Here is a 23471-nt window from a genome sequence, read left to right as displayed (position 1 = left end):
AACCAGTGTAAGTGGCGTATAGCAAAAAACGTATGTTCACTCGGCGATATGATATTAATATATGAAAAATCTATTTATGACCTTATTTTAACCATAAACCAAACAAATACATTTTTGAGTGATCTTTTTACAACTACCATCAATGGGGAAGAGTGGATCATATAAAATTGGGCCACAGTGGATCAAAGAAATATCGGGCATGAAAATTAACTTTTCCTTTAGGAAAAAATAAACGAATCATGATACTAGAAGCACAACACTATCCACACAAAGAGCAAAATCCCTGTTCTTCAATATGTAGCCAGCACAGATCATATAAGTAGCCAGTATGCAAAAAATAAAATAAAAAATCATCGCACACTATGAAAAATTATGATTAACGGATATGATCAAAATTTTGCATGTATATCATAAAACAATATATTTTAATGGATAAATGCTTAAACAATGCAGCAGCTTTTATCTTTAGTTTAATGGAACGGTGATCCACTGCTACCCACACATGAGTAACAGTGAACTTCACTTTTATATAAATTTCATTTTTTTTTCTTTTTTTTCTAGCTTTCCTTACAGCTTTTTTATTAATAAGGCTAAAGAGTTAAATTGATACTTTAGGCTTAGATAAGAAAACGATACAATTTGAAGTTAAATGTCGCAACTACAGCTCTTACAAAAAAAAGTGATTCACTGTGACCCTACCCCGAAAAATATAATAAACTTATCATCACGAACTTCAGCACCATACCACACTTTTCAGTGACTGATAGAGCAAGCGAGAAATTTATCTACGTACATATTATTATATCGTTGATAACATGTGAGTCACACGCTTGTTAAATATTTCGAAGCGCTTGTGCGGACACCAGTCTGTGAGAAGACTTACACTATGGCAGGTAAGTGCTCGATTACGATTACTGATAATGATAACTGATAACGCGAGTGTACTAGAATACTCTTTGAATCATAACCTCGCCTTGATTATTAATTTAAAATGCGTTTAAACCCAATTTGATGGCATGTTTCAAATATAATCGTGATAATAATAATGCAGTCCTGAAGAAACAATTTGGGATAAAGAGCTAAAAAAGTTCGATCCTCCTCATGAATTATCAATCCTTATCGATTAATCAATGACAGCCATACATTTTTAAATACCTAGGTATTTTAAATTAGAATTACCTACTGCCTCCTGATTGATCGTTAAAAAACTAATAATTAAAACTGTTGTATAATTACTAATACATGTGTACTTAGCTTTGTAAATTGTTGGTAATTTGAATGAGATATTTATGCATATAAACTATTTAAATGCTCGTTAAATGTTACTGTCGTTTAATTTGCATTAAAATGGTGTAACAATTCAAATGGAATTTTGAAATTTACTTGCTTAGAAAATAATCTAGGAAGTTTTGTAACTATATTGTATAAAGATAGCGATGAGTCTTAAGTGGCGCAGGCGCATTGTCATGCTAATCGAAACCGTGCACCAACTCCGCCCCACTTACTTGTTTTCTACAGATAATAATTAAGCGATCGTGCTAACTAGTCAAATGGACTAAAACCACAGAATTAATAATAGATAATAGTACTGCGTAAAAAAACTCAGGTACCACAGGAAATAATATATATCGCTTCAGAGATGCATTGCTGCCTTGGTTAGCCACGTCTCCTGTAACCTCATCTAAGAAACACCACTATCTCTTACAAATAAATGACTACTATAGATTACTAAGGCATTATGATCAGGATAAATATACAATTGCTAAGTATACATAGATAGGTAACAGCTTTTACACTGGGAAATAACTCTTGCATATTCCTCAAGCCTCAAGCCATTCAGGCCTGAAGACCAGGGCCTACCGTGAACCACGTTCGACGTGTTGCCTCCTGTCGCACTTGTAAATTCATACGTAAGTGTGACAGGGAGGCAAAACGTCGAACGTGGTTCGCGGTAGGCCTTCAGGGCGGGCTCACAACATCGAGTAAAATTACAAACAAAATAAATGATTACCCGCGACGTAGTTGTTTTAATTACTTTATTAGTAGTTGTTTAAGTTGTTTTCACTTAGATATTTCATTTTTAGCTGGATACTTTCATTGTATCTACACACTTGTTTCGTAAGATATGTTTTTCATTTTCTTTGTGTTAAGCGTTATTATAACAAGTGGTGCTGTGAAAATGTGAACAAAGACGGTTAAATTGACATTTTTTTTCGCAAATACACACCATTTCGAACTCAACTTCAACTCCGTGAAGGTACCACATGTAGTAGATAGAGCAGACCTTTCAAAATTCTAAAATACGTGTGGGCATTCCATGAGTGTCGCTTAAGAAATTATTTTTCTTTGTATGGCAGCCATCTCAATATTCAGTGCGTTAGGTATCAGGGTTAGGTATAGATATGATTCAAATCATAGGCGTGACTTTATAGTGTAACCCGTTCGAATTAAAAAACCGCAAATCGATGTACAGGTTAGCCGTTTGGCACACGCATACTAGAGGTCAAAACAAAAATTTTGACCCGCAGTTCCTAAAAAAATTTCCGGGGGGGGGGAGTGGTAGAACATTATTTTTTTGCATGAAAAAAAAAATCCTATCGTGTATGGTATCATACGAAAGGGCTTTTTGAGGCGATTCTAAAAATATATCACATCATTTCGGCCATTTTTTTTTTTAATTAAAAAAAAAGAATTTTCGAAACATACCAAGTTTGGGCTCCTCCAGTAGGCCGAGCACATGATTGGCGCGACAGTATCTCGCCGCGAGATAGACTACCCGTCTTTTACTAACTGTATGAATTAAAGAGGGACGGGTAGTCTATGTCGCGGCGAGATACTCTCGCGCCAATCATGTGCTAGCCCGGCTAATACGATATGGCTGATTTTTTTTGGAACAATATACCACAAATGATACGTGATATCCTCATATCCGACCCCAAAAAAGCAATTTTGAAAGAAAGAAAGAAAGAAAAGACATTTATTGTAAAGACCTTCTACAAACAGCGCCACCTCAGTTACAAAAAAGAACTTACTCACTAAACACTTAAAGCTAGGTACAATGGTAGTTATAGAAAAAGGAGTAAGGTAAGGGTTAATGAATAAACACAAATTTTGGCGCCGCTATAGTGGCTACAAAAGGACGCCACTCAGCATATGCTCTGGTATAAATAAATACCACAGCGCTGGTTTTCTGTGGCACCCCGGGCCGGAGGGTAGCTTAGAACTATTTGAGATAAATATAAAAATACAAATAATATAAATACTTACTATAAAGATACAGATAGGTTATAGCTTCTTTTTGAAAATAATATCATTAATTTTTTTTAAAATTTTTCAATTTTACAAACTGACACAGTTCTACTTGAGTACCTATTTTACGAGACTTATGGAACTGTAATGCAGATACGGTACATATTAATCATAAAATGATACGTAATATCCATATATCGAACGGGAACTACCTCTTTAACCCTTTAACTGCGCCTTTTCATCGGTTGGTATAGTTTGTTTTGTTTTTCACACAAAATATCAAGATCCTTTCAATATTATTGGAAAAAAAAAACCATACAAAAAAAAATTATCACCCCCCCCGCATATTTTTTTTTAGGAACAGCGGGTCAAAAAATTTGTTTTGGCCTCTAGTATGCGTGTGCCAAACGGCTAACCTGTACATCAATTTGCGGTATTTCTTTGTAATTGGGGTCGAGCGGCTTCCGCTATTATTCTCAGCCATTGTCATTTAGCATTTCCGGAGTAGGTAACTTAGTAGAAAATAAAAAAATCAATTGAAACGGCAAATCTATACGGGCGTTATCTTTAGGTAACGAATTATGATTAATTGATAAAATAGTTATTTGTTTTACAAGGGAACGAGGTTGTTGTTTAACTCATCGTGCTAATATACCCGAGTAAGCAAAACATTCCAAAATTCAACCACGAGCGTATCTTATCATATATTATTATTTCAAGGCCTACCAACGCTCAAGATTCCGTTTTTTGCACTTTTGCGCACTTTTTTTGTGGAATCTTGAGCGTTGCGTGAATTTGAAGGCACGAGGGTAACGAATGTTAAAAAACAAACCTTTCTACCGAGTGAAACACAAAATTGTTCATCATACCAACGCGAGGCAAATAGGTACTCGAGGAAAATACAATTCCAGCAGCCAACATGGGGAAACAACTAAAAATTTGTACCTATTTATATATTTTAACTATAAAACTCCCGTGAGACTCAAACATATTTAACTAGTGGCTCTGTGAGCTGTAGACCTCGCGAGCATAGCTTAAGATGGATGTGTCTAGGATGGTTTAAATAAGAGGGTAGAATAGCTATAGGTAATAGGTACTTTTTTCATACAATTTCCATTTCGGGAGAAAACGGTTTCGACTAACTAAATCACTTTGATTTTGATGTTGATCGCTTCAGCATAATATTTTCTAGGTTTATAAATTTCGCTTTGAAAATTATTGTGGCTTTTTAGTAGGTACATTACCATTAGTTGACCCTATGAAACTATAAATTGATACTGGATAGGAATGGAATCGATTGGCATAAAAATTAGCATGTGAAAAATAAAAGTTTTCATTTCATATACAAGCTTTTGATCGTGGATAGGAATGGGATCGATTGGCATAAAAAAAAAACGTGGGAAAAGGCTATTAGGGACAGTCGCAGTGGTTGACGTGAAACGTGGCGTGGAAAAGTTATTGCGAAGACCGCATAGGGCCGCTTAGGGACCTCATAGCGTAAAGCAGGCGCCCTGTATGTAAGACTTGAATGTTGAGCTTTGCGCTAACCTACAGTGAAAAGCTTGTAGGTAAGAGAAAAAGGGCGCCGCAGGCATTTGTCAAAAATGATCTTTTTCTTGCATCCTGTAGGTACCTATGTTTTTTCCAAAATCGGTAAACCCCAATCTTCATTAATTTGAAATTGAGGAATGGTTTTCTAAGACCATTTTCACGTAGCAGCACGGGATCTGGTAGTTGCCCTCACTGACCCAAACCACCCTGTATACCTGGCTGATATTTGAATTTCTAAAAGTATTGAAATGCTCAGTAGTGGTAGTGGCTCAGTGGTGGTGGTACGATAGGTAGTCATTATTTCCTGAAAATATGAAATATTACACAATCAAGTCACTTCAATCACTCATTATCTCCCAAAGTCAACGTTAAAATATTATTGTTTACTCACATAAGGTTATGTTGTCCAGAACGTCCTGGAGGTTATTACGGCTACGGCGGCCCGCAGCCCCCGCCCCCGCCGGGCCACCCCCCACACATGTTCCCCGGCCCTCCTGGGGTCATGTACTACCCCGTCCACCCCGCCTACTTCTACCCTTACCCTCCCCCGCCCGAACCGGTCCAAGTGGTGGACAGCCCGCCCGAGGAGGCCGTCCCGGAACTGCCCGGAGAGACGGTCGAGCTGCCGTGGAGTAAGTCTCAGGGCACGGTATGGGGAGATAACACCTTTATGTTACCCATTTCATGTAGAATTCAGGATTCTAGATCGCTTACTTTTGTACAAGTCTCTTTTTGATCTTTTCTCATCAGGCCTGGCAAGACATAATTGTATTTTTACCTAATTCGGCTCAGGTTCATGGTTTAGGGTAAAATGTTTTTCAACTTTTGATCCCCTGAATGTTACGATATGAAAACTATACCTTAATTTGAAGATTACAACATGACTGGTTTTAAAGTTTTGTAAATATGCACGCTGCACGCAATTTAAGTGCTTGTTGCTAGGCCTATTTGAATATGTCTATTTGACGCCTATAATCCAATATCGCAGAAAATGTAGATAATCAAGGACATTATCGATAAAAACAGCTCTTTTTATCCCTGATAAACTACTTATAGTTAGGTACCTATATCAAAGATTTATTGACTATACATGTATATATCCGGTATTTCGAAGAAAACAATATTTGTATCCTTATCAGAGAAGTGAAATCAAATCATCAAAATACCTATATACCTATGTAGGTAGGTGCAAGTATGTAGATAATGGTGTTATCTTTCCTTTAGCTTGGGTGTAATGTCTGCCAATGTTGGGCCAATCCTCTCTATGGACTCCTTTGTCCTCTCCATTTCCTATTCGTATCCATCCTTCAGTGTCTGAAAGATAATTTTTATTTCAGTACCTACTGCTCAATTTAGGTCAACCGGGATAAATGCGTCTCTTGTGGCAAATGTGCCTTTTAAAGATATCTTCGAAACGCAACATATTATAAGTATTATAGCCGTCTGCATTACAAGTTCAGTGACCACACTTCGAACAGAGAGGGTTGCAACAGTGCTAAAATGTTCCGTTTAGAAGAAATTTTTAAAAGACGCATTTACTCCAAGTGACGCATTTATCCCGGCTGATCTTACTCCATACAGAGTTTTGGCCGTAGCTTTTATGTGTTTGTCTTGCAAGGTTGTAATTTGGAGTAATATATTGGTCTTGTGTCAGCAATTAATAAGCAAATTTTATATTAAAGGAAAAAATGGAAAAAGTTACACTTCCAACTAAGTTAAGTGTAACTTTTTCCATTTTTTCCTTTAATATAAAATTTGGAGTATCGCTCGCAGACGTATCTGCATGTTAAAAAAATTAATTAATAAGCAGTTTTAATTAACTCCTAAATTTGTGTTTGTTCCAATATGAAATCACTAATCGATTGTCGTGCGCCTCTTTAAGTAGTATGATTTGTAATTAATTTTAAACTGTAATCACACATTCCGATCCCGAAGCCCGAACAACAACTTTTAGTGTCACTTTGTGTCTATCTGCATTTTTATAAACCACAATTCACTCTTTAAAAAACCAATACACTTAATAAACAAGTGCGTTTAATGTTTATTTACCTATATGTGATTTCATCACCGTCTCCTCACTTTAACTATAAATGCCATTAAAAATAAGGTAGTGGTTGTAGATAACTAATTGTAATTTTGTAATTAGTACTATTTTTTATCTTTCCTAGCCATAAAGTGGTGGTATTTTAGTGCAAGCTTAATTTTTCTATAATTTAATGTAAATAATGTAATGACGCACCTTTTACTTTATTATGAATATTTTAACTCTTCAGGTCTTTCGATCCCGGACATTTATAAGGCGTCTGTGCTGGGGATATAGATCCGACGTAGAGGCCGTTTGGAGAGCTTTGATGTCATGTACATAATTATTATAGTTTTTGATTACTAACGTATAATTCAAATCAATCTATTACTCGTATACGCATGTTCTTTAAAAAATGTTCATACAAACTGACACGCGAGTTATGCGCATGTGCAGGTACATACCGTTGGGTGCCAGCATGCCTGAGCCAGCGCAGCATCCCGCCGGGCGCGCTGCGCGTCGGCACGGACGTGGACGGAGACGAGATCTACGCGGGGCGCGCGCCGCATGAGGGCGACATTCTGCCCGCCAAGGTCATCCCCAGCAAGAACGCCTGCTACGTCGCACACAACGGGGAGGAAGTTCTGAAAGATCAGTTTGAGGTGATTAGGAACATACTTTTTTGTTTGTTACACGTCATTTCCACATTTCGATATCGGGTCTCTATTGTTTCCCATATAGTTTTAATTCATAATGTATTGTTTGTCCACATTTTCGGTAGTCATAATTTGGTTTTTCTCAGAAACGCGTAAGTTTTCAGGATTGTTATAAAACAAACCTAACCTAACCTAACCTAACCTATCTATAGGATAACCTGAGGAAAATCCTGAAAAGTTAACAATTTCAGTTATGACTAATGATAATATGACAATCATTACATTATGACTCAATAATTATGTCAAACAAAGGGACCCTTTCGAGATCAACACTCGGTTAGTACTGCAGTTAAAAAACTAATAAAGATAAGGTTAACCTGATAATTTTCCCGCCGTCTCCATACTCGATTTAGTTGGTTACTGGCTGGTTAGCTGCCTGTTAGCTATAGTTTTTCTGAAAATTCCTAGGACAGAGGCGAATCTTTTTGTATGAAAACTTGCAACTTTAAATGCATTTTTTATCGAAACTACTGCAGTCTAAAATGAAGTCAAAATCAGTCTATCGACTTAATTTTTTGCAAGCTTTCTAATAGTACCCCACTCGATTCTTACAAATAAAATAAAAAAAACAGGTTACCCCTCTCAACCACCTAAATTACCCCCTAAAATTTAAGCGCTTTTGACTTATTTACAATATTAGTGGTGGTAATTGCTATAACTCTTTCAAATTTTAGGTATCTATGTCAAACGGTCTCTGAGAAAAACGCATTTAACTGATTTGCAAGACCGAAGTGATCCCATAAGTGTTCCGTTTGTCAAAACAAAGTTTTGCACGGAACACTAAAAAGTGTGTAAAAATATTTTCACCTCAGCAGCTCGAACAAGCCTACTTTCGTCACTTCCTGGAGTGAGGAAAGTGCGACTTTCCTCACTCCAGGGAGTGAAACAATGTAGCTTTTTAATTTAGTGAAGGCCATGACCTTCATACTACGGTACGGTACGGTACGGTCGTATCGTATCTTATCGTATCGTACATATTATAATACTTTTTTTTCTGTTTATTCTGTGTAATTCGAAATACATTTTAACCTGTAATATGTTCTCACTACTGAGGTGAAAAATTATGTGTGCAACACGAGAGCAAAGTTATTTTACATCTCGTGTTTTTGAGTCCCTCGCTACGCTGAAGATTCTACCTTAGAATCACTCGCTTGGCTCGTGATTCAATTATAGAATCTTTCGCTTTCTCGGGACTCAAAATAAACACTCGCAAGAAAAACCAACTTTCCTCTCTTGTTGCACAAAGAACTATTTCAATAATCAAATGATACCCTACTTGACTTAATAACTAGTCTTTGAAATTTTGCCCCCATGCAGAGAAGAAAATGAAATGAAAAAGGCGATTTCGCGCGGGTCTCTAGATTTAGTCACTTTCGTGTTATACTGTACTTAAAAATTTCATAATTCGGAGATAAGGAGGGGGAGGGATTAATTTTTTTTTACATTTTCCTTTAAAAATCAATTTTTTCACTAAAATAATGTATATAAAAGTAATGAAAATTTGTTTTGGAATATACAATTTAAGTTCTTCAAATGATACCCTACTTGACTTAATAACTAGTCTTTGAAATTGTGCCCCCTTCTTCATATGGCGGCATTTTCCAAAGTTAATAAAAAAAAATACTTACAATGTGTATGGGTTAACGTTGCTCATGACTACCTATTCCAAATTGCAAATCGATAGCTTAATTAGTTCTAGATAGATATTTAGCTGTGAAAACAGCAATGAATCGTTCTATAAGTACAATAACTATTGTGTGTTGTGTGCCAGGTGCTGGTGCCAGCGATGTTCTCGTGGCAGTTCTCCACGAACGGCGCGGTGCCACCCGGCGCGGTGGAGGCGGGCGTCACCGCCGACGGCGAGAAGCTGTACTTCGGCCGCGTCACACACGACGGCTGCGTCACTCCCGGCAAGGTGAGTGTTGGATGAGATGAGGGTCCCAGAAGACGAACGGTGCAGTGGAGGCGGGCGTCACCGCTGATGGCGGGAAGCTATACTACAGCTGCGTTCTGCATTACACACGATGGCTGTGTCACTCCCGGCAAGGAAAATACCGTCTGATGTCAAAAAAACAAACACTAGATATACCTACACATAACATAACATGTTACAATAAACTGATATATATCAAAACTCCCGAAACCATTCATCTTTTAATATATGTTTTCCAGATCCACCCCAGCCACGAGACGTGCTACTACCCGTTCGGCGGTGAAGAGAAGAGCTCGGCCGAGTACGAGGTGCTCGTGCTCATGTAGATTTAGTAAAATATTAGGGATCTACGATCCCTTGCCTAATAATTCGGCCTTGGATAATTCCAAAGTTACCAAACTAGGTACGCAATATCTTGTTAAAAAATTAAGTTTTTTAATTTTTTTGTTATGATCGGCTGCAGAATTGCTGGAAGTAATACGTAAATGTACTTGACATTTCAGTTGTTTATTATTATAATTATCCCCAGTGATATTTAATTTATTGTAAATAAAAAACGGGATCTAATGTGGTTGATGTAATAACTCAATAATAACATCCAAGTATTTAAATGTTTATTTATTTGACGGTTATGATTCCATTCATTAGTTAATTACAAGCGCTTATTTTATCAATCGTGTAACAACCCCACGGCTAAATGTTATCTAGTAAAATAATGTTATCTAGCAGTAGGTATACAGGTATCCTACAGGTAAGTATATCACATTAAAATTAGTTACAACACATTTAAGCCAATAATTATGGTGGATTCTTGAATTTGAACTAGTAATTCTTTAGTCCTTCCAGAATTGTTACCGAATAGTCATTAAAAAAACAAATTTTAGAAAAAAAGGCAACATCAAATGATTATCGATACAATGAGAGCTCCAAGAGCGACTCATTTCGACATTCCTCACCCGGGCATATGGCTCTTATACATTGGTGCAAGTTATATGAAATCAATCAATAATAAATCCATGACAGATTTTAAACTTTGAATGCCCCTCCTGGCACTGACCGTGACAGAATATGGAGATGAGAGCGCGGCTTATCTCACTCCCCAGCGGGCAAGCGACCGCGCCGCTCGCTTCAACCACGCGGCCTTTGGTCACAACCACAACCACAACACAACGCCAGGCGCGCTAAACAAAAACTTAGGAAATTAACTGTTTTTAACTCGGAAGTGCAACTATCGACCATGAAGGTTCTGCTGTGTTTTGTGGCGATCCGTAAGTATATTTGTTTATTTATTTATTATGTTGTATTTTTACTTTTATTATATTATTAGAGTAAAATGCTGATTATTACCTACCATTTTAAACTACGATGCCGAAGTCGACATATTTGTAATCAAAATAAAACATATAATTACTTATAGGTACAGATATTAAGTACCTAATAATTTAGTAATGTTAACACAATTTGCGATGTACGCGCAAATCAAATTATTGAGAAATACAGAAAAGTAATTGTGGAAAGTAGACTCATCGAAACGTGAGCGAAATTCTGTAGTGGTTAGGATCGAATCTACATATATTATTAGTGGGATTTATCTAACCACACATGGAAGTCTGCTGCATGTAGAGTTGTGCCGTTCCCGGTAACATTACCCATTTTGTATAGAGAATGTTACCGAACGAGCAATTTCCCCATACAAAATGGGGAATGTTACCGGGAATGGCACAACTCTAGCTGCATGCAGCCTGTAGCCACCGCAGTTACGCAGTTGTATAACGTAATCACGGTAAACAAGGTATTAAAACAGAATTAAAACTGTAAGCCTTTGACTTGTGGCTAGAACTAGGGCTTCTGAAGGTATGTTCAACTCAACGTGATTCTATCGACGATTCAATCTAATTTACCTATTTTTTGAACGCAACGAATTAAACTCTTCTAGATCTAAGTCACCTAGGAAGATAAATGCTTTACTTAAACCGTTGAAACTTTATTGTATATCTATTGAATGATACAGTCGTAAATTGGACGTAAAAACTCTACTACTCAAAATACTGTACAAAATAAACATACCAAAATTAATGCTTAGGTATTTTCTGTGAATTCATGGTTCTAAGGGTGTTTAATAATTCATTCGATGTGTGTTAACAACGCATAGTAATTTTCTAGGTCAGTAATTAATACATGCAGGTGAACAACTTACCGGCATTACTGATAGTGATGTATTTTCTTAGCTAGGTAATCACCGTAGGTACGCGATTTTAATTGTATTCTTACAATGTGGTATAGCGCAAAACACCATAGAAAAGCTATTGGAGAGTCGATCTTAAATAAAAATATCACTATACACTATTATACTATAATACAGTGGAACCTCGATAGCACGAATCTCAAGGGAAACGCCAAAAACTTTGTATTAACGAGGTCTTCGTCTTATAGAGGGCATCGACAAAGGGAGGTTCTTGTAGGTTTTTGTTCGTCTTAAAGAGGTTTCGTGAGGTTTCGAGGGAACGCATAAAAAATTCGTGTTAGAGCGGTAAGTATAGAAACGCAAAAAGTACAGTCATTATTATATTTTTTGACTAACAGAGGTTCGTGAGTAAAACTTCGCGATAAAGATGCGGTAAAACAATACGACTACTTTTTCAAGTTGTAGAGGTCAAATTATATTTTCGAGTTATAGAGGTAAAATTGTGAAGGGAGTCGTTGGTTGCTTCGTCTTAGTGAGGTTAAATATTTCGAGTTATGGAGGTAAAACTCATAAAAACCTCGTGCTAGAGAGGCTTTGAAGGGAAGGGAATGGCATTTTATTTCGTGTTAACGAGGATTTCGCCTTATCGAGGTTCGATTTACGGAGGTTCCACTGTATAATAATGTGATGGATATTCACCACACGCCCTAATTTAAAAAATACACTTACATACTTACTAAAATATAATATACTTTAGGTACTTAATATAAATACCTAGTATACGTACAGTGCTAGCCACTTCAGATTGAGAATGAGAATATTTGTTAAATAGCAAATACATATCTCTCATGAAAATGGAGCATCAACCTAGCCAACAAGATTAGATTACATAGGTACCAGATGTTTCTACTTAGCAGTGAGCCGTCGTTGCACAAATCTATTATATCGATAATAAACAAGATTAAAATAATTAACACAAAAACGGTTTTTTTTCATATAAAATCTTCTAAACGGAGGATCCCTTATATTTATGGCTTATGCCATTGGGACCAAAGAAAACGAATTGATTAACACATCATTCATCAAAATTAGATCAGTAGTTTTGACGCTACGATGAAACACACGACCAATTTGATGGAATTGGATATTTTCCCATTTTAAATCACCATAGCTTAAATATTAAATACCTAGGTTATTAGATGCTGGAGATGTGTTGCTGGAGACGCTATACTAGGAGTATCGTGGACAGAGTTTCGTACAAATGATTCCATATTAAGAGAACTCTGCATCAGACAGCGCCTATCAACCACAGTGGAGTCACACATTTTGACCTTCTTCGGTCATGTATTTCGTCGTGTGGTAATGACTCCATAGAACGTCTCGTAGTGAAGGCACCCGGCCACGCGGTAGATCACCAATGAGATGGACAGACCAGATCAAGGTCGCAACTAAGTGCTCGGTTCACGAATGTACCCGGAAAGCTGCAGTCCCCGCCCCGACTAATGGCGCCGTATTATCAAGATCTTCACTCATCGTGATTCACAATGATGACCACGACCACTCTGGCAAGAGTAACAAGAAGAGGTTATTACATAAAAAGTATTATTTTTTCTTGTGAAAAAATAAATAAAGCACAAAGTTAAATTCTGAGAATAAGGAAAATAGGAACTCAGTTTGACCTTTGCTCCTTCCTCTTAGGTTAGTATCCGCGCAATTAAGTGGTTCTGCACCTAGATATCTATCTCATAGACATGCTCAAGTAAGGAAATTGCTTAGTTATATGTTTATTATAAATATTATAATATACCTACTCGTACCTAACCTTAACTATGTAATTAGAGCATGAATAAATTGATGCTCTATCTTTCGTAAGAAAGTGAACGTATTTACCAACCTACCACTACAGCTGCCATCAACCTACTTACGTAATAATGTAACGACGATAATAATTCAGTAAAATTGACATCTTACATAAGGTGCGAAAATCAAAACTTAACTTCTGCTTACTTACACTCCCCCGACCCCCTATCTCAGTCGGTGCAGAGTCTTTTGGATACACCGTCACAAAAGTTGTGATCTAGGAACGTGAAGTAGCTACACAATGGTATACCTACACCTGAGTGTTGCAGTGGTGGGCTTGGCGCAAGCGGATATGGGCGGCGAGTGCGACCTGGCCATGTTCTACTTGGAGCTGGGGTGCACGGCGGCGCCACGCGCCGATGACGCCGCAGGATGCCCGCAAGCCTTCACCTGCCCCGATCTACATCCTGACCCCACCAAGTGCTACTACAGGTACATTTGTCCCGGCAAGCTAGGCTGCTCACAAACCTTGACCTACCCTAGGCGGTAATTAATTTGTTGTCAGTTGTCCATGGTCGTCCTGTCAATATGCTCCCTTTGTACAATTAAGCCAGAATTTGGACCATCTGCGCTGCGTTCTTGCTTGAACTACGGTAAAGTTGGAAATAGCAAAAAAAGTATTAATTGATTAAATACATTCTTAGTGAGGACCTTAAGGTGAGGCTGTGCTATCTGAAAAGGACTACCTTAACCTACTATTACCTAGTGTCTGCGTGACCCGACTGAGCTGCGTTAGGTATTTGATATTTTCTTGGAACCTAGCCGGACACTATGCCAAGTACAGTCAGTTTTTGTATCGTAACCGTGACCAAATCTCATTATTAAACATGCAAATTCGCGATCAAAACTTAAATGAATCTATTGAACCGGACGGCATTGACAATGACGTCTACTTTTTGCACCCACAACCGCGACGCGTAACCTCCGTGACTTTCCGAGAAATTTCTGCGGCGGTGTATTGGCCAATAATATTATGTTTAAAGAGTGTTCATCAAATTACCTCTTGAGACAATAATTTGGAAATACGAAGGCCATGGTTGCACAGAGATAAATGATGAAATCATATTATTCATTATTGGTTTTAGTTCTAATTCGAATTATCATGTGTTATGGAACAAGATCATAACTGTAGGTATAGCTACGATATAGTGACTATTTAAAGTTCCCATGACATCTTTTATGAACGCCTATTTACATACTATTAAAAGTCATATTTACGAGGAGACAGGTGATTTCTTAAGCACGTGAAGAAGTCCTTTCGTGAGAAACAATGATGTGAATTGTTTTATTTTTATTTTCAGAGGTGTGGCATATTCTAACAACGACGTGCTGCCCCAGAACCTGATAAAGAACCCGTGCTCGCAACGCTGCACGTGCCAGGTGTCGGACGAGCCCCGCTTCGAGTGCGCGGCCGTCGACTGCGTCGAGAGCTTCGATTCCGACCTGCAGCAGTGCGTGGCCACCTTTGAGCTGGACTCCTGCTGCAGTGTGGGCAACGTGTGCGGTAAGAACATGACATATGTAAACGCTCAATAGGTCTTCAACCGAGGCGTAGACTAATAAGCAAGAATTTGCATGCAGGGCCGTCTTCAACTATGCTGGGGCCCCTGGTCACTCAAGAATTTGGGACCCTTTTATAAAATGAAGAAAACGAATTAAACTAACACCCGACCCGACCAGACTCGGTTGCTCACTGTAGTCACTGTTACTGTCTGTCCTTCGGGGCCCCTTGAGGAAAATGCCCTGTCCGGTGTGCCCTTGGTAAAGACGGTACTGCTTGCGTGCAATTTAGGTTACATTGCCGACTACTAAGGTAGTCTAGGTAAGGTAGGTAGTTTATTTAATCAGATACCGCAATGTACGAATTGAAAATTGCATGCAACTTCTAGCTAATCTAAATAAACCTCGCTTAAAAGACCCACAAGTTTCTATTCAAAAACGTTGTTACCCACCTTCTGACTGAATTAGTGTAAACATTATCCAAATAAAGCTTAGAGCGCTCGAGACAAGTCGTCTAATACGTGTACGTTATCTCATAGTATATACGTTGATCATTTACGTCAGTTCAATTATACCGTGGACTTTTGAGCGAAACATCGGTTTGTTTCGGCAGTGCTATTATATATATAGATACAGAATAGATATTATGTGACATTACTGTAGAGGTACGTACCAAATCAGTATACTATTCTGTAATAATTCAGAATTTTAATCACTCTAAGTAGGTACTGGTACTACCTACTTAACGGCAATTGATACGCCAACCACGAAACAATGGCTTCCTAAACCGCTGCCGTAACCCCTTAACTGGACCTTAATGTGCTGTTCAATGTGTGCAGTAAATATCCATTCAAACAATGATTCAAACCACCGAAGAGAACTTCGTCACGTAGAAATTCCCGTTTTATTTTCAGATATGTACACAATTCTATTACGATAGACTATTATCAAGGGCAGATGATAAGCACGAACACGAACAATAAATAAAACAAAAATAATTGGCCAAGCCCGAATCAAAGCTCGAGGCATTTAGTGTTCCGTGCGCATCGTTATACTTTACAGAGGTTGTTTGCCTGTTTTTAGTTAGAGTTCCGTAGTCAACTATGAACCTTAAAACCAGACGTAGTTTCGCAATGTCTAACCATGTTTGAACCATGGGTCGAAAAGTATGAAAAAAAAAACGCGACTGTAGAGTTTAATAAAGACATTAAACCAAAACTATAGGCAACATGATCAGTCAAGCCGTTTTTGAGTTACCGCTTATCGCAAAATAAAAGGTAAACACGGTCTATATCCCGGTCAATATAAGTCTATTGAAACTAACCGTGAATCATTCCAAACTCTTATCGCAAAAACTTTTATTCTACTAAAGTTTTTTTCGGAAAACTAATAATTCATTTTTACCTGCCAGTATCTTTACTCTCATACCTAATATAATTAACACTAAAATTTTAAAGTATAATTCTAATTAATTTAAATTCTTCATGAACAATAAAGATTGTAAGCCAATATTTTGACGCATATTTAATTATTTAATATTTAATAATTCGATTTTTATTCAATTTATATATTAATGATATTATTTTAATTAAGTACATATTATGATTAGTACTAGAAATCAATTTTTTTACATGCAGATACGTCTGCGAGCGATACTCCAAATTTTATAGTAAAGGAAATAATGGAAGGAATAAGGGAAGGAATGGAAAGATTTGCAAGGTTCTGGTAGGCTTCCGTAGCTCAATTGGTTAAGAGCAACGCACGGATTGCGGAGGTTGCGGGTTCAAATCCTGCTGGAAGTGTAACTGTTTCCATTATTTCCTTTACTATAAAATTTAGTACTATAAATGTAAAAATACACCTAGATTTAAGAATGTTGCAGTGCCCTACCAGGGTGTCATGTACCTACAAATGTATTTATTTTAACACCTGTATTATGATGAACATGATAGCAATAAAGATATGAATATGAAGAAAATAAAAGTTCCTAAAATTGTTTCTGTGAAAATCGAAATGTCTTCCTTTCATACGAAAACGACGTACAAAGCGCTGTGAAGGTATTCCATTTTGCTTGTTATGTGCAAATGTTACTTAGTTCTACGCTTTCGTTTCGTAATTCCACGTTTAATTAAACGTAGAAGCTACCGTGTCGTTACCCTGTCGTTAAGTGATCACAGAAAATAAAAATTTCAATGAACCATTTTTTTAGATACTTAATGAAGATTAAGCCATTTGTAAGGAACAGATTGGATAAGGAAGTGCTAATAAGGAAGTACTAAGTAGTCAAAGTAAGTGATCTTCTTCGGCGGGAACGGGCTCGATTAGATGCATGGCTATGGCATCAAAAGTACGTCGCGGGGACGGTAATTTGTGTTTTGGGAAAGTATCCTATGAAACTCAGTGACACATTCATCCTCAATGTAGTCATTCGCAAGTATATACGAAAAGCGAACCATTGTATTCGACAAAAACCTAGGAGATAATTTATAGGAGTTGTGCAGTCAAAACGGCAAGTGCAACGTTACATCCAAGCGCTCAGACTCGAATATGTCAATTTTATGGTTCACCATTATAGCTCGGTATTCTATACTGCTTCAATTTGAATTAAATTTAGAACTTATTATTTTGATTTGATTTTGTTTCTAGTTCCATGTCATATATATATATATATATATATATATATATTATATATAGACTTTAATATTATTTAGAACTGCTAAAAATATAGAGTTTGTCTAAGCTAACAAAGTGAGAGAGTGTAAGTAAGTAGTGTAAGAATGAGATAAACGTCATATTCGAATCGGCGGAGATGGGCGGAACACGTAGCTCGCATCACGGACAGAAGATGGACAAAACGGGTAACTGAATGGGCGGGGCCTATCGGAAAAAGAGGCCAAGGGAGACCCAAAGACCGCTGGATTGATGAAATTCAAAGAACTGCTGGTAGAGACTGGAAGCATAAAACACAGGATAGGAAAAAATGAAAACAGATGGAGGAGGCCTTTACCCAAAGCGGGGCCATGTAAAGAAAAAAAAAACACTAAATTTAATGATTAACTTGTAAATAAAAACTGTATGTAAATTTGCATGAAAATAAATGTCTATATTATAACATTTTAAACTTTCGCGTGAATAGTGAAACCTGTGTCGAAACGTCGGTAAATAAAGGTAACAAAATAAATTCGCGATAGACCCGTTTGTAAATGTGATTTAAAATGGCTATATTATTATTATTATTAAAGTTCGAATCGGGCCGATAAAGTGAGCCGATCTCTCAAACAAGTTTGAACAACATCTGTTTCCAAAAACTAGAATAAAATTTTTAATTGTCATATATATATACTATAGGACTTCCAAGATTATTTTCTCGTAACAGAACGGGATCTGGTTGCTGCTCTCACCGATCCTTTCAAAAATATACATACTTTATGCAATTATACACAAATGTCATCGTACTTAATGCAAAGGGATATTGTGTATATTGTTTCGACGAATTAGATACTCTCTAATAAATATTAAATGACTTTGTTATCTCTATACGTCTTGCTAACTCTATGTGCTTTATTGTGTAAAAAAAAACAAAACGACAATGAAGAACGGAATTCTTAATTTAAAAATTTTAAGTTTACTCCAACAACACATCGCCGCTATACTTACTCAACCTCGTATCTGCAACACTCATTTGATGACAAAAACACCCGTATTCCGAATGAAAGAAAAGCGACATTTCCATCAAATGATTGTTGCAGATATGAGGTTGAGTAAGTATAGCGACGACATTGAGATAGTCCATTGGTTGGAAAGCCCGTTCGAAATTTAAGCTTATTTGCATTATAACAAGGTTGTATTTTGTAGATCTTTTTTTCTCTCATGCGTTTGTTAGACTATTACAAAAAAATGAAATAACCCACAAAAATAAGCAAGTTGAATTAAACTTTGTGTCACACACATGTCATTAATTTCAATGCCAAAGTTTTAAGTAAAGATCTTTCTCGCTAAAACGACTTCCTAATATGAAAATACCAGTCTAAGAAGCTGATCCAAGCTAGTAACTGAACCTAAGTAACCTAAGATCAGGCTGCAGTTAAAAAACTAATAAAGATAAGGTTAACCTGATAATTTTCCCGCCGTCTCCATACTCTATTTAGTTGGTTAGCTGCCTGTTAGCTATAGTTTTTCCGAAAATTCCCAGGACAGAGGCGAATCTTTTTGTATGAAAACTTGCAACTTTAACCCTTAAATGCATGATTTTTTGTATAACTTTTTAATACATTGAAATAGATGTGTCATGCTGTATAAAAGTAATAAATGTGATTTTGGATAGCTGCATATTGAGCCACGGACCATCAAATATACGATGCATATATACATCATTATGCATTTAAGGGTTAAATGCATTTTTTTATCGAAACTACTGCAGTCTAAAATGAAGTCAAAATCAGTCCATCGACTCAAATTTTTGCAAGCTTTCTAATGGTACCCCACTCCATTCTTACAAATAAAATAAAAAAACAGGTTACCCCTCTCAACCCCCTAAATTACCCCCTAAAATAAGAAATAAGCGGTTTTGACTTATTTACAATATTAGTGCAATATTAGTGCGGTGGTAATTGCTATAACTGTTGCAAATTTTAGGTATCCATGTCAAACGGTCTCTGAGAAAAACGCATTTAACTGATTTGCAAGACCGAAGTGATCCCATAAGTGTTCCGTTTGTCATTAAACAAAGTTTTGCACGGAACACTAACAAGACAAACCCGCATGAATAGACTGAAATTTACTCGCATCATTTAATTATTGTGTTTGCATGGCAGCACGCACTCTTGTTGTAGTACATACGCGAGTTATGCACACCTGCATATTTACCTGCTGTAACTTACGGTTAGGGATAGAAGCTATCACTTAGGGCCACTTGCACCATTCACTAACCCGGGGTTAAACCTGGAGTTACCATGGTTACAAGTACAATTAGACACTGGGTTAACGGTTTAAGCTTAACCCCGGGTTAGTGGGATGGTGCAAGTGGCGTTTAAGGATATTGACAGCCCTCGCAGATATTTAGGAATTCTTGTCCTGATCTTAAATGCAAGGAGCGGCGCGGCCTTTTACTACTTCAGGTTCAGGTTAAATCAGGCTAGCGGTGCGCTCACACAATTGTTCGAAAATGGACTATTTGTATAGAGACCGTGCGTGTTGAAGGGTCTACCATCTCGTGACCTGAATCGAAAGCGAAAATAATTCACGCTTGTAAGCAGGTGCTGCACCCTAGACTTCACGCTGGCTCTATTTCGCATAGTAGGGTCTGCCATCTAGTGGCTTGAATCTAAAAAAAACCGGACAAGTGCGAGTCGGACTCGCCCACCGAGGGTTACGTACTTTTTTTTAGTTTTTGTTGTTATAGCGGCAACAGAAATACATCATCTGTGAAAATTTTATTTGTCTAGCTATCACGGTTCATAAGATACAGCCTGCCCAGGTAGCAAAATGACGTCAAATGACGTCAGCTACGTCATAATGACGTAATAATGCCGTCATTATGACGTCGCTGACGTCATTTTTACGTCATTTTGCTACCTGGGTGGTGACAGACAGACGGACAGACAGACAGACAGACGGACAGTGGAGTCTTAGTACAGGGTCCCGTTTTTACCCTTTGAGTACGGAACCCTAAAAAATGCAAACTTGACAATGCTTCGCGCCAATGAATAGGGAGCTTCTGTGCTGCCGTCTACACTAAAGTTGATGCACGCTCCCTAATATAAAAAGCTACTTTGCCTATATTTTGCTAACTAATTTAAACTAAGCAACTGAAAATTAGAAATAAAAGTAAACGTACTTACTCTATTTCCAATAGGTAAAGACGCCATCGCCAAGCTAGCGACCTGCGAAATCGACGGCAAGACGTATCGCGAGGGAGAGTCTTTCGAGCCTAAGGACTCCATGAAGAGCTGCGTGTGCACGCCTCAGTGGAACGGGACCGTCAGGCCCGCGTACTGCCGCGACATCAACTGCGGCGTTGAGATACACTACCAGAAGAACCTCCTGGACAATTGCGCTCCGATCTTCTTCAAAAACTCACGCAGTTGCCCAATCGGTTTCAAATGCCGTAAGTTCTTTTTTATTTTTCTGTGAAAAATAGATCTATCGTTAAAACTTGAACCGACTCAGACTAATGTTGTCTGAGTACATCCTATAGGATGCGTGTCATATATTTTTTATTATAATATTAGGCCGGTTTTCATTTTAAATAAAAACCGGCCAAGACGAGCATGTCAGGCCATGCTCAGTGTAGGGTTCCGTGGTTACCCTTCCGTCACAATATGCTAAACTGGAGCTATGATGCTTGGTGCCTTTTACCCGAGTTAAACCCCCTATTCGTTGAAATAACTATCCAACGATACCGCATACAGTAGGGTTGATGCAAAAAAAATAAAAATTACGCCCCCACTTTACGTGTAAGGGAGGTACCCTAAAAATATTTGTTTGATCTTATTGTACGACTGTCGGATTTATTGATATGTATATATCCATGCCAAATTGCAGCTTTCTAGGACTGACGACCACGGAGCAAAGCCGGACAGACAGACATACAGAAAGACGGACATGGCGAAACTATAGGGATTCCTAGTTGACTACGGAACCCTAAAACATGACAACCTAATTCTACTTTTTCAGGTTATATCGAGGTTATAGTCGCTCCTGGGGGCCTAGCCAAGATGCCAATAGTTTGCCCCATAGCGAACGAAACGCTAATGCCTCTCTGCCGCACTTATATGGGAGAGTGATTGATTACCGACACATGAGATATTACCGTTTCGTTCGCTACGGTGCATACGATTGGCAACTTGGCTAGGCCTTCAGGAGATATCGCTATTATTATCGCAAATTATTGAACGTTGTCCACTATGTGTTACAGCGGCATCGGCCACTAAAGTCATCCGCGGACTAAACCTGAAGGCGGTGAGCGCGCAGTGCCAGTTCGGGAACGAGACGCTCTCCGTCGGCGACGAGGTCACGGTGGACGAGAAGTGCACGCGCTGCGCTTGCGAGGTGCCCCCCTTCGTCTCTTGCACCCAGCAAAGCACCTGCAGCTAAACATTCAACACGACTTACCAAAATGTGCATCGTCTAATCTAATAAAAACCGAAGACCCCGCTGACGAGGTGAATGACAAGTAAATACGTCCTACATGCAGCATCTTATTATCCTGACTCGCTACGGTGACGATAACTGCACGCATGCGACGTGTTGTCTTTTGTGTTTCAACAGCATCAACTGCGTATACTTATAAAGTCGTCAACCGTAAGATCATTTAATGCTGACCAAGTCAGGAGACGGCGAATTTTAAGAAGAAGATCCTATTATTGTAGGAGTTTCAGGAGTTTCAAAGATGTCAATATTGAATTGTGGACTAAATATTATTTCATTAAATGATTAAGGATTGAGAAAATCCGCCTTTTCGTAGGACGATTCCTGGTCTGCTGAAACGGACAGAGAGTATACCTACGTTATTTACCTAAGGCCAAATTGATTCATTACTGCTTAAGATTTTACATCATTTTACATTAGTTCATTCATATCATAGGTATGAATGGGATAAAACTTAAAAAGGATTGGATACAGGAATTGGTGGCCTTAAAAAACAAGGTGATTAATTTTATACTGAAAGTATTTATTACATATTCTTTAAAATTACTTATATTGGATATCACTTTTGCCTTATAAAATATCAAGGACATATTTATAATTTAACTATGTACACAGTCTTATAAGAACCTTTGTAAATACTTAATTAATTTAATTATAGATCATTGTGACGACTTGTTTATTTAAGTACTTAATTATTAAACCCTACCTAAATTATACGAATTACATTATGGTAACTTAGGCTTTTAGCTAAAAAACTGTAAAAAAAAAGTAAAAAAATGTACCTATTACTATTATTTGTATTGGTTGAAATACGGTAATAACTACTACTAGTAAATTAAACTAAGTATTATCTCATTTTAGCACATCTGCGAGAATGTAGAATAATACGAATATTTGTCATGTTAACATTGTAATACCTAAATACAGTGGGTACGAAATAATTATATTTTCTAATTGAGTCATTTAGCATTACAATACCGCCTATCAGACTGGGCCTGTAGTTCTCCAAGCACCAGCAGTTCAATTATCATAAACACATTTTCTATCTCCTACCAGTGCGAAGCAATTCAATCAAAGGAACTCTGGGTTATAATAGTGAATTAATGACGACCATCAACTTTTCATAAGTATATAGGTAGTTCTTTAGTTTGCTAGTTATGAAGTGTAAGGTTTAGGATAAATTCGTGCTTAGAATTTGACAAATGTAGATAACGCTGTACGCCTCCGTACATTATGTGATAACTTAGGTTGTCAAAAGTTGGCGTTGACAATCAAGCGACCACAATACATATGGCGCTGTACTGC

The 23471-nt window shown here is 37.6% G+C and overlaps 2 protein-coding genes across 2 annotated transcripts; both read left to right on the top strand.

Annotated features, from left to right (window-relative positions):
- Nucleotides 1–871: 871 nt before the first annotated feature.
- LOC134754317 (uncharacterized) lies at nucleotides 872–9971 on the top strand. Its single transcript, XM_063690576.1, has 5 exons — nucleotides 872–893; nucleotides 5211–5432; nucleotides 7280–7485; nucleotides 9311–9454; nucleotides 9712–9971. The coding sequence occupies exons 1-5, from the start codon at nucleotides 887–889 to the stop codon at nucleotides 9796–9798; spliced, it is 666 nt and encodes a 221-aa protein (XP_063546646.1). The 5' UTR covers nucleotides 872–886; the 3' UTR covers nucleotides 9799–9971.
- A 216-nt stretch (nucleotides 9972–10187) lies between these two features.
- Nucleotides 10188–22150, top strand: LOC134750037 (uncharacterized). The gene is made up of 6 exons (XM_063685124.1): nucleotides 10188–10223; nucleotides 10554–10740; nucleotides 13787–13949; nucleotides 14819–15021; nucleotides 20872–21123; nucleotides 21934–22150. The coding sequence occupies exons 1-6, from the start codon at nucleotides 10188–10190 to the stop codon at nucleotides 22110–22112; spliced, it is 1020 nt and encodes a 339-aa protein (XP_063541194.1). The 3' UTR covers nucleotides 22113–22150.
- Nucleotides 22151–23471: the final 1321 nt, after the last annotated feature.

This window comes from Cydia strobilella, chromosome 2 (genome assembly GCF_947568885.1).
Source record: "Cydia strobilella chromosome 2, ilCydStro3.1, whole genome shotgun sequence".
NCBI classification, from domain to species: Eukaryota; Metazoa; Arthropoda; class Insecta; order Lepidoptera; family Tortricidae; genus Cydia; species Cydia strobilella.
This window is presented reverse-complemented; position numbering and strand designations above follow the sequence as displayed.